Here is a 17075-nt window from a genome sequence, read left to right on the forward strand (position 1 = left end):
AACATTTCTCAAGACACAAAGATGGAGGAGTGTTTAGAACAGAGTTAACAATGGAAAAAAAGAACCTGTGGATTGTGAGAATTATTCAAAATTCTACTGGGGAAAAAATGTGGCTTTTTCGGTCTTAACAATATTTTGATACCTCCACAGACTCTCTCTTAATATAACAAGAGACAGTTGTAATTAATCTTCTTTCCATTTCCATTCAGCTTTCCTATACTCTTGTCTGGCGGAGCGAGTAATATCATTTAACCAAGGTTCAGACTTTGGTTTAGGTCTCACAGTCTTAAAAGGAGCAACCACTTTGAGAACCATTTGACATTTGTGATAAAAATTAGAGGCGATCAGCAGGAGACTTTAAACCCTCATCAAAAGTAGCTGTAGCCTGTTCAACAGCAGATATATTAAAAACACGAGGATGTATCGGAATCAAAGGTTTAACATCACAAATACGAAAAAAGGTTTCAGACACAGTAGGACAGTGACCAGAAAACACAGCCTCACATACTTCAGTGTCTAAAACCGGTAAACCACAACCCAACACAAGGTCCAAGGTGTGACCGAGTTCTTGTTTTGGACCCGACACAGACTAAACAAGATTAAAAGAATCTCAAAGATTAAGAAAATCTTTGACCAACGGCTTGGTAGGACAGCACACATGAATGTAAAAATCAGCAACAATTAAAATACTTAAAATGCTTTAGCATAACCCAAGCCAAGAAGCAGGAAAAATCCCTGAAAAAAGTTCTGCAATCAACAGCACAAAGGGTTCGGTGGGTGTGACACGGCTCAAACACCAGATACTCAAATCTTGAGTAACAAACAGTTAAAAGTTGTTTGCATGTGAACTTCGTCTTAAAAACAACTGCAACACCTCCATCACGTCCAGAAGAAATCAGCGCATTAAAATATGAACAGTCTGCAGGTAGAAAATCAAAGAAGCGACTGGACTCACCAACGCTCAGCCAGGTTTCAGTCTCGCACATAAAGTCCAAGCTACGCCTGGTAAAAAGTTCATTCAGCATAACAGTCTTATTAGATAGAGATCTGGCGTTTAACAGGACCATTGTTGTAGATATTAACGTCTGAGGAAAAGATGATTGAGGTGCCAAAGCCACAGGTTGTAAGTTTATCCCACGACTCCTAAGGCAGCCCACCAGCAGATTCAGACAGGGTCACCTGGATCCACAAAGTGCCACGATGGACCGATCCGGTCAATGAAGAACATGCAAGGCTTGGTTTCAGCTTCACCAGCTTCACCAGCCCCCTGCGCGTTTTTCCCCAACGTCTGCGACGGTTTCTCCAGGTGGACAGGTGTGAATCACGGAACTGGTACACAGGGACATCAGCCAGTAGAGGAGGACACTTGTTGCTAAACCCATTATGGTTAAAATAGTCTAGCCTGATGACAAATACACGAAGCTCCAACAGACAATTATATGCCAATAATGACTTAACATCCGAGATAAAAAGTATCAAAAACAAACAAAAGGAGAGATCTCAGAGAGAGAGATGAAAAGCCGTGGGCACCGGCGCCATCTTGCTTGGTGGTAAATAGACCTGATTTCAATGTCAAAGCTGCACTTGGACCTCATTTAGACATGAGTCTGAAAGAGGTCAATCTATGAATATTACATCAATGAATATGTGTTGTAACTTCCACAGAACTGACCAGCGGTCCATGTTCGGGTTTTGTTTTTAAAAAAACGTAAAATGTGTCCATGTGCTTCCTCCACAGCACTTGAGAAATACTAAGATGTATAAAGAAACGGAGAAGAAAACAAACATGTGAGCTGGCAAGGATGATACAGCGTCTGGTCCAGCCCAGTGGCGGTTTTTGCTTTTGTGTTTGTACTGCTACATCACAGCACCAACCCACCTACTGACTCACTTTTTCTCAAATCTGTGCTGGATAACTTGTAGTTCTACAGGACAGGTCAATGAAATGTACACGAACTGCACACAGCCAGAGCCAGTCATTGCTAAAGGGTGCTTGTAGTTCAGAAGAAGGTGGCCTATTTTTTTAGGCATTGTACAACACACCACTACTGTATTGTTTTATTTTATTTGCATAAGGAGTCTGCAGTAGTTAAAGATTTTTCTGGCAGTCTTTCTTCTTTTCACCAGTCTGCAAAGCCAAGGAGCTCTCCAAGATATGAATCAAGTTTGTGATAAACACCTCTGTGTATCACAGGCTCTCTCCAATATAGCAAAAGAGTTGCTTCTTCTTCTTGTTTGCCATTCTGGTTCTGCTACATCTATATTCTTAAAGGCTCTTGGCTTGACTCTCGCTAAAGCAGCCCTTTTTGACTTTACAGTGTGCGTAAAATGAGAAAAAGCCTCACTAAATCCATAGATCTGATTTAGGTTATTAACTACAGCGTGCATGTCTGCATATAGAAAGCTGAAGTGTCCTTTTCCTTTTCTTGTGTTTCCTTCAGGTGGGGTTTATGGTTTGTAAATTTTAAAATTGCATATCTGTTTGATGCATTCCATTCATGGTGGTCCTTAATAATAATGTTGTTGCTCTTCAATTTAACATGTCCCTGAATAATTGTTGCTTAAACAAGGTGTTATAATTATAACTTAGTGCCTAATCAGCAGCTTTTTCTGCCACAGATAAAAGAAACAAAACATGTCAAAACAAATGTTAAATCATCGATAGAGTTACATATTGACCAACAGAGATGCACAAAAGCAGTTATTGCAATTACAAAAAAAGTGATGTCAGTGCGATATGTCTTGTCTACGCCTCTCTGGATAGAAGGCGCTATTGAAGTTAAAGGCTCCTCAAGACGTGTTTAACCTTTTCTGTCACTTGTTGTTATTGATGTTGTTTGTGACTTCCTGACCGCTAAGATCCAAGCAACTCATCTTACCGGTTTGAGGCAGCAGATTCAAGCCAAACTGCTTGACCCCAAATGTGACGATGGGTAAACAATCATTTGCTTAACTACATCGCGGAAAATTGTGTCTTCCAGCTAACTCTGTAGACTATTCTGAATAAATTTTTTTTACATCAGAGTTTTTTAGTGATATACTGCAAAAACATGTTTAATTAACTTTACATTTTTTAAACGCCTAAAAAATTATACCCAAATTAAATTAGATGCTGGTCTTGATCCCTTTGACAGTGGAGGCAAAAGCTTGGTGTCTCTGTAAAGGTAATACTTTAGGTTTTTTAAACTAAGAAGTCCATTATGGTGGTATGGTAACCAGTTTTTAGTTATTGAAGTTGGAAGACAAAGAAATTGTAAATTTGTTTGCTCTTGTTTTCTTGTTTCTTTCTTCGACATGCAGCTGCAGGCTGATGCAAGGAGATCCTAGCTGACAAATCTGAATGCAATTTAATAAAAAAAATGACCATTCTAGACTAGATTTTCTGTAGGTATGTCTGTATGTATATGGCGCTCCCCAAAACCTTTCTGATAAGTCATCAGAAAAAACATTTTCAATCCTGTGAAAAGCTCCACCGCTTCTTTTGTTGCTATTTGGTTCTTCCCAGAAGCTTTACACATATTTCCTGGTGAAAATGTACGAGTGAGGGTTTTCAGAAGTGAGCAGTGGTGAACAACATTGGCTCTGGAGAAACTCTGGATAAACAAAGTTGGTCAAAACAGGTATCAATTAAGGGAGGATGGTTTTTAAAATAGAAGTCTACGGCAGGAACTACAGGGCTCTAAAGTCAAAAATACGTTCTGATAGGTCACCGATGACCCATTGCCAGTTACGGGGTAAAAAATAGTTTATTGTTTCCCATTAAATGATTTTACCTGTAGCACTTTGAGATTTTTATTAAATGTAAAGTGCATTACAAATAAAATTTATTATTATTATTAATTATTATAAATCATCCGATGTTGAAATACAATAAACAAAAATTAAGCAAAGCAACTGGAGAAAACGTATAATATTGTGTTAGAAAAAAATGTTAATTATTTTGCAAAAATAACTTTTTTTGGTATATTTTATCATCAGCTGGCCTTCCAAGTCAAGAACTTCTATAACCTTCAGCAGAATTTATTTGGAGGTTTAGGTAAATGATGTACATACACACTTGTATGTATCAGTCAACTTATTTGTTACTGTTCTGCAGTAGAAAAATAACATAAAATAATTAACAGGTTAAAACTGGTTTGATGCCCATGATCATTGTATGTAAATCTATGTCCATAATTTCAAATGATGAAGACTTAAGACGTAATGTACTGTATATGGAGTTACTAGCTGGAGTATTTAAATGACAGAAATAGTGTTGGACATAAAAAAAGAACAGATAGAGTTTTATGATCTCCCAGGAGGTGATTGCACAGGTAAGACTGCCCTTCATAAAACAGCTTAAAAGCATGCGCTGTGCAATCATGGGTGCCACGATGTTATATTTTATCTGTCCATCCATTCATCTTTTTGCCCAGTAATCACTTTTAGAAACTTGTGACGTTATACCAGGTGCTGTAACTGATCATTTATTTCTGCCACCAGAGTTTACTTTAACAATATGGTTGATGGAAAACCTTGACAGCATTTTAAAGACAATCCTGGGTTAGCTGAAAATCACAAATGTATCGCATCATTCATCAGCTAGGTTTATTGTCTACGTTAAAGAAGAAATTTAGTTAGTCTTGGTTCTGAAGCTTCAGTGCCTAAACTAATGCTGGGAGCTAGCATGAAGCTGAAATGCAAAAACAAAATCTGTCTTGCTCACCAAAGTAAGGTAAATAGGCCATTTCCAGGCAACTGGACGGCTCTAATGTAAGAAACACTGTTTGCAGGTTTAACATATTTAAAGCAGTTGATATACTTCCAAACAGTAGAAATCCCTACAAATGCATGCCAATGTAAGATTGTATTTAAAGAAATTTCGAAAAACCAAGACTTCCTTCTCAGACCCTAAAGGCTCGTTTCCGTCTACAAGACTAAAAAGAGATAAATTTTAGGAAGAATTTTTCCTGAAACAAAAATAGCTGCAGACCATGAGTGATGCAAAAAAAAAAAAAAAAAAAAAAAAACTTTTTAATGATCTGTCTTTTGGCCTGAACAAGGAGCTCTTTGGTCATAATGCCCAGCACAATGTTTGGAGAAACCCAGCATTTAATCACATAAAAACCCAACCATGTTGGTGGATGGCTAATGATGTGGGCTTGTTTTGCAGTCGCATCATTTGGGCACTTTGCTGTCATTGCAACAAACACAAAGCCCTCTGTAGTCCTCTCTTAAAACAAATCCAAAGTCAACATACTTTGTTCTTTGATAAGCGCATTTTGAAATATTCTTGCTCACTAAATCAGCGTCACATGATCGTTTTCTTCTTCTGTTTTTTAACATTTCAGCTGACAGAAAGTTTTTAAATTGACCAAATTTAAAAGAAAATGTCAAACAAAAAAATCCTGTGTAATTTTCATGGATTTATGATTTTTTTTTTTTATCTTTGCTCAATCAAAATTAAACTTTTCAAGCCTGCCATGTGTTAGACCAGTAAAGGATATTGTTGGGTCAAGTCACATGATACATATGCATTAAAAGTGATTAAAGTGACTTAAAATCTTTGTCTTTCAGGCGTAAGTGTATTTCCTTCCAATAGATTAGCTTAAAGTGCTAATTCTATTGTCTTTAACCAAATATACTGCAGAAATTAAGCCAAGCAAAAAATTATTTGGACTACATAAATCACTTTAGACTATACAGCTTAGACAACTTTTTAGATTATTAGACCAAGTCAATAAAGGCAAGATGTTCTAAAGGATAAAAGCAAATGGCTGATCCAGAATCAAGGTCCAGCCAACTCACTGTTGGCAGCATTTGACACGGACCCTGATCCAGTTACAAATTCTGTTTCTGTAGTCGTTATTCCTTTGCCTTCTCTGGTGCTTTTAGTTAAAACAGCATGAACATGGTGTATGAACGAAAGGTGCCTTAAATCAAATTTAAACGCCTCCTCTATCAAAGAAAGACAAAACCTTGCAGAGAGATCGCTCTTTATCTGCAGTCCTTTTGCAGCGCATGCATGCGCGCACACGCACAGGCCACCCCCTGACTGAACTTTTAACACAAGAGCAAGCCTCCTGATTTCAGCCAATACAAAAGAGGCCAGCCAAAATGCTCTCAACGTCACACTGCAGACTCACGACAGTGAACCCTGGACTTGCATCACTCACTGTGCCAAAGTTCAAAATCTTTTGCAAGAGCAGCACAACTGGAAGAGGCTGTTGACTGCACAATATCCTAGCTTAAATTGACTTCTCTGGAAAGGATTATTCACATAAAATATAATAAAAGTATTTGAAGTACACATAGAGACAATCTGCTTAAAGAAGTCTAAATATTTTATTAAGAGCAATTTTGCTTTGCACCTAAAATACTAATTTGCTCATTTATGTGGCATTCAAACAGGCCCTTCTCGCCTTAGACTTTAAAGACGTTATAGACGGTTGCAGCATTAAGCAGCAAAAAGCCGGCAGCTTCTCAGTCTGAGATCTGAATCTGTTCTCAGCATTCAGCCGGGGGGAACCGGTTGTTGGAGACGACATGACGTCCTGTGGCTTGTTAATGATTATTCAACAGCATGTAACACACTGTCGTTTTCAGGACGAGGTCATGCACACACCTCCTCACACCACCCACCCCCCTCCCTCCCTCTGGAGGGAAACCCCAGGGTATAAAAGGAGCAACCCTTCTCCAGAGCAGACACAGCGGACCAGGAGTCCTGAACTCAGCTGAGAGAAGCCATCACCAAGAAGTTCAGCTGATGAGGCCAAGCTAACGGCTCTTTGCTCCAAACACATCGCTGAAGGTAACCTGAAATTCTTTGTTTTGCAGCATTTGTGTTTATGTGTTGAAGGATGAGGGAGATGAATGGATGGATGTTACTGGATCGCATCAGACTGTCTGTCAAGCAATTGCATTAACTTCTGGACAACCTGCTAAGAAAAAGAAATACAGTTAAACAAGAAGCTGAACATTTGTAATGTTTTATGTGTGCAAAGCTAACTTTATTCATCTTCTTTCTCTTTTTTCCAATCCTTCACTCCAGACATCCTCTCATCTTTCTCTCAAAGTCCATCGACTTGCTGTTTCTTCAGACTTCACCATGCCTCCTCAGATCCAGTCACAGAACCAGAACGGTCTCAGGATCCTGCAGGGCGAGCTCAGTGCCCTCAGCCCGGCAGTCAGGGAATTTGTGGAGGCCAACGTGTCCCTGTGTCAGCCCGAGTCTCTCCACATCTGTGACGGCTCAGATCAGGAAAACCGAGCCATCCTAACACAGCTGGAGGAACAAGGGATGATCAAGAAGCTGACCAAATATGAGAACTGGTAGGTTGATCTGAAGGATAAAAGGCGTTATGTGGACCGTGTTCCAGTTTCAGGGTTTGTCTAATTTGTAGAAACATGCTGCAAAGAAAGAGGATATCAACAATTATAGCCTGAGATCATTGTTGTCTTCCTCTCCTCATAGCTGCAGTTGTTTTTGCAGCAAAGGATCAGTAGAATTGCCAAGTCATGTTATTTATGATGACAATTTGCATCTTTCAGTCGTCAGCAGTTGTTTTGATTGACAACATACCTAGAAAATATGGTACAGTGTAGCAAACCAGAAAGTCCAGTTGGCTCAGCCCATCATCAAGCTTTCACCAGCAGCCTTAAGGCAGCTGAAGAATTATTATTGATGAGCATTACTTGCAGAAATCTTAACAGCTAAAAACCTTGCAGCAATTTTCTTTTTAAATTTCTCATCCCTTATATTTGTACTTTTACAGCTGGTTGGCCAGAACGGACCCACGAGATGTGGCCAGGGTCGAGAGCAAGACGGTAATTGTAACCCAGGAGCGACGGGAAACGGTTCCCACGCCACTGCGAGGTGAAACCAGCCAACTGGGGCGGTGGATGTGCCAAGAGGAGTTTGACAAAGCCATGGCTCAGCGGTTCCCCGGCTGCATGAAAGGTACTGCCGTGATGTGTGTCCAGCTTTAAGCACTTGGTGGAAAAGTAAAGAGAAGAAAAGGCAGATGTGAACAATGTTTTTACTTTCCCGTCCTTAGGCCGCACCATGTATGTGATTCCCTTCAGCATGGGCCCAGTAGGTTCTCCCCTCTCCAAGATTGGCATCGAGCTGACTGATTCCCCCTACGTAGTGGCCAGCATGAGAGTCATGACCCGTATGGGGAAGGCTGTGCTCGCCGCACTGGGGAACGGAGAATTCGTCCGCTGTTTGCACTCCGTTGGCTGCCCTCTACCACTTAAAAGTACGCTGCTACAAAAGCTTTGCTAAAAAAGTTCATGGTATTAACTAGATCCTCTTCAGTTTTTAAACCTCCTTTTAAATTCTGTGATTGTTCCTTTAGAGCCCCTGGTGAACAACTGGCCCTGCAACCCTGATCAGACCCTCATCGCTCATATCCCAGACCGTAGACAAATTATTTCATTCGGCAGTGGTTACGGTGGAAACTCCCTCCTGGGAAAGAAGTGCTTTGCTCTGCGCATTGCCTCACGCATCGCCAAGGAAGAGGGCTGGCTTGCTGAGCATATGCTGGTAAGCAACAGGAAGAGAAAAGATGTTGAGCACAAACTATGGCCAACAACCTCTAAATTCTGAAGAAACCTAAACGTTTGTCTCATTCAGATCCTAGGCATCACCAGCCCTGCAGGAGAAAAGAAGTACATGGCAGCAGCCTTCCCCAGTGCCTGTGGTAAAACCAACCTGGCCATGCTCTGTCCGACGTTGCCTGGCTGGAAGGTTGAGTGTGTGGGAGACGACATCGCCTGGATGAAGTTTGACAATCAGGGTGAGAAGCTTTTAAAAAATCCTTTACCCTCCATCAGCAGTGGAAAGCTGAAACATTAAGACAAACTATCCAAACTAACATTAGACGTTATTCTTGTTCTTAGGCAACCTGCGTGCAATCAACCCTGAGAATGGCTTTTTTGGCGTTGCGCCTGGTACGTCAGCTAAAACCAACCCCAACGCCATGGCAACCATTGTTAAGAACACCATTTTCACAAACGTGGCGGAAACCAGTGATGGCGGAATATACTGGGAGGGAATGGACCAGGAACTGCCTGAGGGCGTTACTCTCACATCGTGGAAGAACAAGTCCTGGAGTTCAGAGGACGGTAAGAAGACCAAGAGAACATATCAAATATACTGACATCACTGCTTTGGAAGTACTGAAACCAAGGATAATTTGTGCTTATGCAAATAAAGAGCTGGTTTTATGCAGTAATTAAATATCTAAAGTAATTGTCTTTCTCTCTTTATAGGGGAACCCTGCGCCCACCCCAACTCTCGTTTTTGCACACCAGCAAGCCAGTGTCCTATCATCGACCCACAGTGGGAATCACCAGAAGGAGTCCCCATTGAGGCCATCATTTTTGGAGGCAGGAGGCCAGAAGGTGAGCAAAGATTTGGAAACTGTGGCAAAGACAGCATTAAGAGAGTGGAATAAGGATGTAAGAGTAGCAAAATACTATTTTTAAGAGTGAGCGTAAGATGCTGATATAAAGAATCTGGTTCCCTCTAGGTGTTCCTCTGGTGTATGAAGCCTTCAGCTGGCAACATGGAGTATTTGTTGGAGCAGCAATGCGGTCAGAAGCCACTGCAGCAGCTGAACACAAAGGTTAGTGTTTAATTAAGAACTTATCTTTGTCTTTCAGGTATTTTACAACCTGCAACCCCACAGTCACTGATTGTCTTTGGTATGTTCTCTCTTTTTATCTAGGCAAGGTAATCATGCATGACCCCTTTGCCATGCGCCCCTTCTTTGGCTACAACTTCGGCCAGTACCTCTCTCACTGGCTGAGCATGGCTGACCGTCCTGGTGCCAAGCTGCCAAAGATCTTCCACGTCAACTGGTTCCGAAAGAGCCCCAAGTCCGGCTTCCTCTGGCCGGGTTTTGGAGACAACATCCGCGTTTTGGACTGGATGTTCCGACGAGTCAACGGCAATACCGGCGCCATGCCTTCTGCGGTCGGCTACCTGCCCTGCAACGATTCCCTGAACCTCCAGGGCCTAGAGGGGAAGGTGGACCTCAACGAGCTTTTCTGCTTGGAACACGAGTTCTGGCAGAAGGAAGTGGATGAAGTGAGGAAATATTTCACGACGCAAGTAAACGACGACCTACCCAATGAGATGGCCCGGCAGCTGGAGCTGTTGCAGCAGAGAGTGAAGCAGATGTAAGAGGAAGAAAGAGCAGTTTAGGGATTTTAAGTGAACATCACAGGGCTTTTTTGACTTCAGCATGTCATGTAGTTCACCTGTAAGTCCAAATTACTGAGTTAGCGATCATAAAATGACGTGAAAATGAACAAGCTAGCTAAAAGTTAAGGACCAAAATAGAGAATGTTTAAAATATTTCTTTTTTGACTTCAATCTCAGCCTTTACGAGCAACTCTTCTTTTAATATTGTCCAAGTTAATTTAAACTTTGGGACCTTTTGGGATGGGTACTTTCATCCAGCAGTATTTATTTTCCATCCATAGGCTGTTGTAGCAGGACTTTGTATTTAAACCCAACTGTAATATTTTGTCTTAATCTTTGTATGTCTATTTAAAGGTAACTTATTTCAAACATACATCATAGTTTAATTGCCATATAACTGAATATGGCATTGTTTATGGCTCAATTCCCTGTTTGAAGGGATAATTTTCTGTTCATATGGTTTGCTGTAGTCTTGTTTTTTTATACATCATTGGTGACTTCTTGTTCTGTTTATTGTAATCTGGATCTCTTAAAGAAGAGGATGGCAATAAAAGTGTTTAAAACTATTTGTGACTCTGATACATTTTTCAGTTTCTGGCCCTGTTGGTTTTAGTTCTTTGAATGTTGATTTGGTCTGAAACAGAAGGCAAAACACAGTTATAAAAAAATGCAAACATTGACGTGACACTATTCACCAGACATGTAAATTAAATAGGGCTGGGCAAGTTAACGCGTTAATTTCGCGTTAATTCATTAGACTATTAACGGCGATATTTATTTTATCGCGCATTAACGCATGTTGCTCACATGCTTTCAGTCAGTGTCAGTCAGCAGGCGCGCTGACTGCAGCGCGCTGACTGCAGCACTCTCCCGCTCCCCCTCCCCTCTCGTACATGGCTCAGCGGCGCCAGCCAATCAGCACGCAGGCTCAGCCTGGCCCGCCCACTCAGCTCTCACACAAACTTAGCAAAGAAACAGCTGAGAGAGACCGCAGCAGCGAAAAAACATGAACAGAGGAAGTAGCACCGTTTGGCTTTATTTTAATACCGTAAATGAAATCAAGCTGTATGTTTTGTAAAAAGCCGGTTAATTTCAGTGGAAACACAACAAATTTATCTAAACACGTGAAAAAACATGAAAACGTCGAGCCCCAGAAACGGAGAGAGGAGACGAAACTTCTCTCATTGCCCCGACAGACCCACAGATGTCTCTGACTGAGGCGTTTCAGTCCTCCAGGGAACATCCAGGTAGATCAGTGGATGGATGGATGGATGGATGGATGTTACTGGAGCCCACACATAACATGTAATTAAGACCTTGAAAGAACCCAGTACATATATTAAAAAGTGTTATTTAAGATAAGATAACATTAGCTAATCCTTTTTTTATCCCACGACGGGGAAATTTATAGGATTAAAGCAACAGGCAGGTGCACACAACACAGACAAAATTACATAAGGATTGAAATATATAAGAGGTGGATTAGCGAAAAAAACACTGAACATAACATTATTATTATTATTATTATTATTATTATTATTATTATTATTATTATTATTATTATTATTTAATTGTAATAATAAAATAAAAACCACAAAACCCAAAAGGTCAACAGTTTCATGATACATCAAGCTTAGGGACTGGCTAATATACAGCAGGTCAAAAAAGGCCATATTTTGGCTGCAGTGCTTGCTGTTCTCTTATGAAGAAAAGATCAACTAGTGCACTAAATTCAATAGATGGGTTGAAAATATCCAGTATAAAATAAGTGCTACAAATGTTACAACACTTTTGTTCATATGGCAGCAGAACATTAAAATAAAAGTGCTCTTTACACTACTTTTGAATTCATTCTTGGAGTTTGTAAATACAATGCGATTAATCGCGATTAATCAGGGCGATTAATCGCGATTAAATATTTTAATCGTTGCCCAGCCCTAAAATTAAACTAAAACCAGCTCTTAGTATCATCTCAAACATATGATTCGCTAACAAAGACGATACGACTATGGCCTTGTGCTCTGGAGTTTTCAAATTGTGCTGTTTGGTGCTGTTATTGTGTACACAAAAGGTAGACATGCAGCAAAATGTTACTATTTTGACCAAATAATTTGTTGTGTACACAGGGCTTAAGGAGCAGCTGAGGCAAAAGGTCTAAAAAGCACTAATGGCAATAAAAAAAGAGAATGCAATGAATTACATTTGTTATTACATGTGTAAGAAAACCACATGTTTGTGAAATACAGATATTTGCTCATTAGCAGGATCACAGAGATGAAGAAAGAAACTTTGCAGCACCACCAGGGGTTCCACCAGCAATTTGGGGACCTGTGACAAAAATTTGGGGCCCTGTGACAAAAAAAAAAAGACAGTGTAGTGACTGTCTTTTTGACAAAGAGAAGGCCTACGACATGATGTGGAGAGAAGGGTTGTTAATTAGAATGCATAAAATTGGTGTCAGTGGATGAATATATAGATGATTTAGAGATATATGGAACATTAATACAAATTTAGAATAGGAAAGAGTTACTCAAGTAAATACATTGTTGAGAACGGAACACCCCAAGAGAGTGTAATCAGTCCTCTACTATTCTCAATATTAAAAAAATTATGTTTTCAGGAACATTGAGGATGGCATGGGATTTTCACTTTTTGCAGATTGGGAAGAGGGGAATTGTTACAAACTACAGGAAAACATTACAGGAGTAGAGGAGTGGTCATACAAATGGGGTTTTAGATTTTCAGTAGATAAGACAAAGACAATGTTTTTTTTGTTTTTTTTTTTACAAATAAAACAATTGGTACTGAGTCAAAACAAAAATTATATCAACAAGAATTAGAAAAGAGTGAAATATTTTAAACTTTTGGGCTTATGGTTTGATGAGGGAACAACATGGGGTGTACATATCCAGAAAGTGCTGGATAAATTAATGAAAGTGTTTAATATTATGAGATGTTTTAATGGGAGTGATTGGGGAGCATTGAAGACAATTTATTGTGGATTATTAGATAAGTTTTGTATTATGGTTTGTGTGGTGTATGGATCTGCATCAAGTACATCTAACAAAAACTGGATAATATCCAGTTTCAGGCTTTAAGATTATGCACAGGGGCATTTAAAACAACCCAACGGCAGCACTACAGGTGGAAATAGGAGGAATGCCATTAGAGTTGAGAAGAGTACATCCATCTCTGAATTACTGGGTTCATTTACAGTCATAGTGAAGACCATCCAGCAGAAAGCACTTTAAAACCTTGTTGGGAAAAAGAGAGAAAGGAGACAAAAAGTAAGAATTAAATGAAAAAAATATTACTCCCAACAGTGCCATTGCCAACAGGACTCCCCTGGGTACTACCTGAAGCAAAAGTAGATCTTTCAATACTAAAACAGAAGAACAAGAACAAGGGGCTATTATAGTTCCAGAGTTTAATATTACAATAATGAAGAAGAATACTGATAATTTGTCAGTATTCACAGGAGAAATGATGGCAATCTTGTTAGCGGTGCGGTGGGTGGAGGAAATAAGACCATTGAGAGTAACAATTTGTTCAGATTCAACGTCATCATTAATTAGATTACAGAGACTCCACTCAGAAAGCAGGGCAGACATTATGATAGAAATACAGCAAAGATTATATAGATTTAAAATGATGGGGATCACAGTCATATTTTTGTGGGTACCGGCACATGTTGGAATCAGAGGAAACAAAATGGCAGGTAAGGCTGCAAAAGACGAAACAAAAAAGAGAGGACATCGATGTGGCAGTTAAAATCAAGATGGATAATTAAACAAAGGCTGAAGAAAAGGTGGCAAAAGCAATGGGAGGAAGAGAGGAATGGACGGTGGCTTTGCACAATTCAAAGGACAGCGAGGGAAATGAGAAGTGCTGGAAGGAACAGGAGAGAAGAGACAATTATATCAAGACTCAAATTTGGGCACACAAAATTAAACAGCACTTTATTTAAAGTAGGTAAACATAACCTATTGTGACTGTTGTGGGCAACAAGAGACAACAGAACATGTCATGTTACATTGTAAAAACTATGAGGAAAGAAGGAGGGAAATAATACAAAACATTAAAATGGAAAGAATTTTAATTTAATATAAATTCTTAGAATTAATTCAAGACATACATTGCTATGGAATTGTTTTTCATTATCTTACAACAATCAATATGATTAAGAGGATCTCAGTGTTATGTTTGCTGTGTTGATTGTGTTTGGTTTGTTCTGTTTTGTTGATTTGGTTTGTTTTTGTATGAAATAATTATGGCAGTCGTTTTCTATCCACACTCCATACCAGTTGGTGGCGGTAATGCACCATTTCGTTGTTTGCCAACCTCCAATAAAAGTCCATAAAGAAAAAATGAGTGCCAGATTATCGAAAGCCACAGCGTGACCTTCTTGTTTTGACCTTTACCTCTAGATTTCCCTGCCTTGCTCTTGCCGCTACGCTATTTCTGATTTCTGGACAACGATTCCTCCTCATGACTCTCGAGCCCTGGCTAAACCCCGGATATCCCCGTTGATCTCTGTTTTCCTTTGCAAGACCCAAGCCTGCCTTTTGGACACCACCCTGGCCTGAGTCCTTTCTGAAACAGCGTTTCAAACCAGCCCAGCTGTTCACTCATGCCTCTGGCTCCTCTGACGACGTCCCAGGCTACAACGCAAACAGATGGCCACTCTGCAGATGAAGAAAGGAGCTGCTTCACAGAACCAGGGGTCCAGCCTGTGAAAAGCTTAGTGGCTTTTATTCTAAGTATTTTTACTGTCTGTGACTCTGCTTCAGCCACCAACCTGTTTCCTTCCCTGTCCGTGCTGCCAGGTTTCCTGCCTCCCCGCCAGTTTTTTCTTGGCAAATAAACTTTTTTTGAACGCAGTCCTGGTCTGTTTTGAATTCTTCAGTGTTTGCTTTCCACATTACAAAAGCAGATGAAGTATGAAGAAAACTATTGATTGTCTTACAGAAGGAATGAAGACATTTTTTTCACCAGTTTAAAGGATCAACATAAGATGTAGCTGTTAGAATCCAAGAAAATTTGACTTAAACATGCACAACATCAAATTTCAACATAGAAGTAGAAATTCATCCTTTTCCACTTAAGGCTGTTGTTTTCAGCACCGTTCCGTTTAATGCATACAAAAACATCACACATGTACACAGAGTACGAAAACCTCCGATCGTCATCAACTGAGCTGTGCTTGTGGGAGGCTCCATGTTTCTGTCCCAGTGATCGCTGTGGTGGTTTCATAAGAGGTGAAGATAATGAAGGAACCGCAGTTAATCATCACTCAGTTGTTTTTGACTCTCTGACATCTGAATTCTGTATGCGAGAACATCACCTGCCCTCTGTGTTGTTGTAATACGTTTCAGGTAAAGTTTCAAGAACAGAACACAAGTGAACGGTGTTCCACTAACAGCTACTAACAGATTAAACAATAACTTGTCCTTTAAATCCTTTAAGGTAAATCATAACTTGTAAAAAGTTACTTCAGATTTCAAATGTCCAGATTTTCAGTTCATGTTGTCCTTCTCCCAAACATTACCTGATCTCTGAATGTTTAAAATGTCCTACTTTCCTTGCTTTTTATCCTGAATTTACTGGTGAAAGCTGCATTCACAGCTAAATGTTTGCAGAAGTGCTCTTGAATTCACTTTATTCTGATTTACAGCCACTTGAAAAGCTTAACATCCCATCTTATGTGCAGTCTTTAAGATGCATGAATCTTTTGATATTATTCACAGCACAGTATATGGTGAAACTGCATTTACAGTCACATTCCATGAAAGATAATATTATTTAAAAGTTAATGTATTTCATTGGCTCAATTCACTAAGGGAAAAACATTATATATATTTTAAATGATTAGGACAGACTGATGCAGATTTTAAAGCCTTTATTTCTGTTAAGCTTTGCTTTCCACCTCCCAACTAATAAAAACACAGCATTAGAATATCGCATCAAGATTAGAATACTGCACCAGACCAATAAAAAAAGGTAAAGTTTCATTCAGAAATGGAAGCTTAATATAAAGTTTCATGTTTTTTTCAAAAGTTTCTTTTAATCAGACAAAGAAGCCTCTTAGAGATGCATATTCTTATTTATTGAATATGACTTATATGTAATGACCTGTAAGTCAGTTGCAAAGAGGTAAGTTAGCGTGAACTTTCCTCCATATTTTTGTGCCTGGTAAATCTTTACCACTTTTGAAGAAATGTCGTCTTGCTTTGCTTCTTTTGGCAGCGACACCATTGTTTGTCTTCTTTTTGTTGACAATGATTGACGTGTCTCCTGCCTGCAGACAATCTGAATGTTCTTGTTTTCCAGCTGTCTTATCTGAAGAAATAATTACCTTGCAAGCAAAGCATGCAAATTCAATTTTACAGTATGTCCCAAACGTGTTTTTGTACTCGGCTCTTATCTCATTTTCTCGTCCCTATATATAACCTGTTTATCTGTGAATTCACACATTTGTTGCAGTGTACAGTTGATGCACTATGTACCTGTTTTCTAGGTTTTTATAACCTTGTTTCGTAACATGAGACGTCATTTACTCTGAACAATTTAAGCAACAGTTTTGATTTTAATAGAATTCACCATCACAGCAACCATTACAATGTGTGGCTTGATGTACAGTATACCAATGCATTTTTTTTCAATGTGTTTTTTGAATTTTAACAGCAACCCAAAGAAAAACTGGAAAAAGCCAAGACTTAGATAGAAACAGGGCAAAAAGTGTCTGTCTCCTGCTGCGCTGTTTCTACTATTGGAGCTCTTCTTCTTTGGGTTTAACTGTTAGTAACAGTAACTGTCCAATTCTTCCTATTTGCCATGGTTCATGTACTCTAGGCTTTGCCAAAAGATGAGGGTTTCCTTTTAC

The 17075-nt window shown here is 39.5% G+C and overlaps 1 protein-coding gene across 1 annotated transcript; it reads left to right on the forward strand.

Moving 5' to 3' along the window:
* Window positions 1-6679: 6679 nt before the first annotated feature.
* On the forward strand, window positions 6680-10758 carry LOC118567245 (phosphoenolpyruvate carboxykinase, cytosolic [GTP]-like). Its single transcript, XM_036151909.1, has 10 exons — window positions 6680-6790; window positions 7031-7311; window positions 7755-7939; window positions 8037-8240; window positions 8340-8527; window positions 8618-8780; window positions 8884-9108; window positions 9256-9387; window positions 9516-9611; window positions 9714-10758. Exons 2-10 carry the CDS (start codon window positions 7088-7090, stop codon window positions 10169-10171), a joined length of 1875 nt encoding a protein of 624 aa, XP_036007802.1. The 5' UTR covers window positions 6680-6790; window positions 7031-7087; the 3' UTR covers window positions 10172-10758.
* The last annotated feature ends 6317 nt before the right edge of the window (window positions 10759-17075 follow it).

This window comes from Fundulus heteroclitus, chromosome 20, assembly GCF_011125445.2.
Source record: "Fundulus heteroclitus isolate FHET01 chromosome 20, MU-UCD_Fhet_4.1, whole genome shotgun sequence".
Lineage (NCBI taxonomy): Eukaryota > Metazoa > Chordata > Actinopteri > Cyprinodontiformes > Fundulidae > Fundulus > Fundulus heteroclitus.

What these genes read in the sequence shown, in the direction of transcription:
- LOC118567245 (XM_036151909.1), top strand. Translation starts at nt 7,088, where the DNA reads ATGCCTCCTCAGATCCAGTCACAGAACCAGAACGGTCTCAGGATCCTG. An exon ending in GATGAAGTTTGACAATCAGG is followed by an intron (nt 8,781 to 8,883) that starts GTGAGAAGCTTT and finishes TCTTGTTCTTAG; the next exon opens with GCAACCTGCGTGCAATCAAC. An exon ending in TGCAGCAGCTGAACACAAAG is followed by an intron (nt 9,612 to 9,713) that starts GTTAGTGTTTAA and finishes CTTTTTATCTAG; the next exon opens with GCAAGGTAATCATGCATGAC.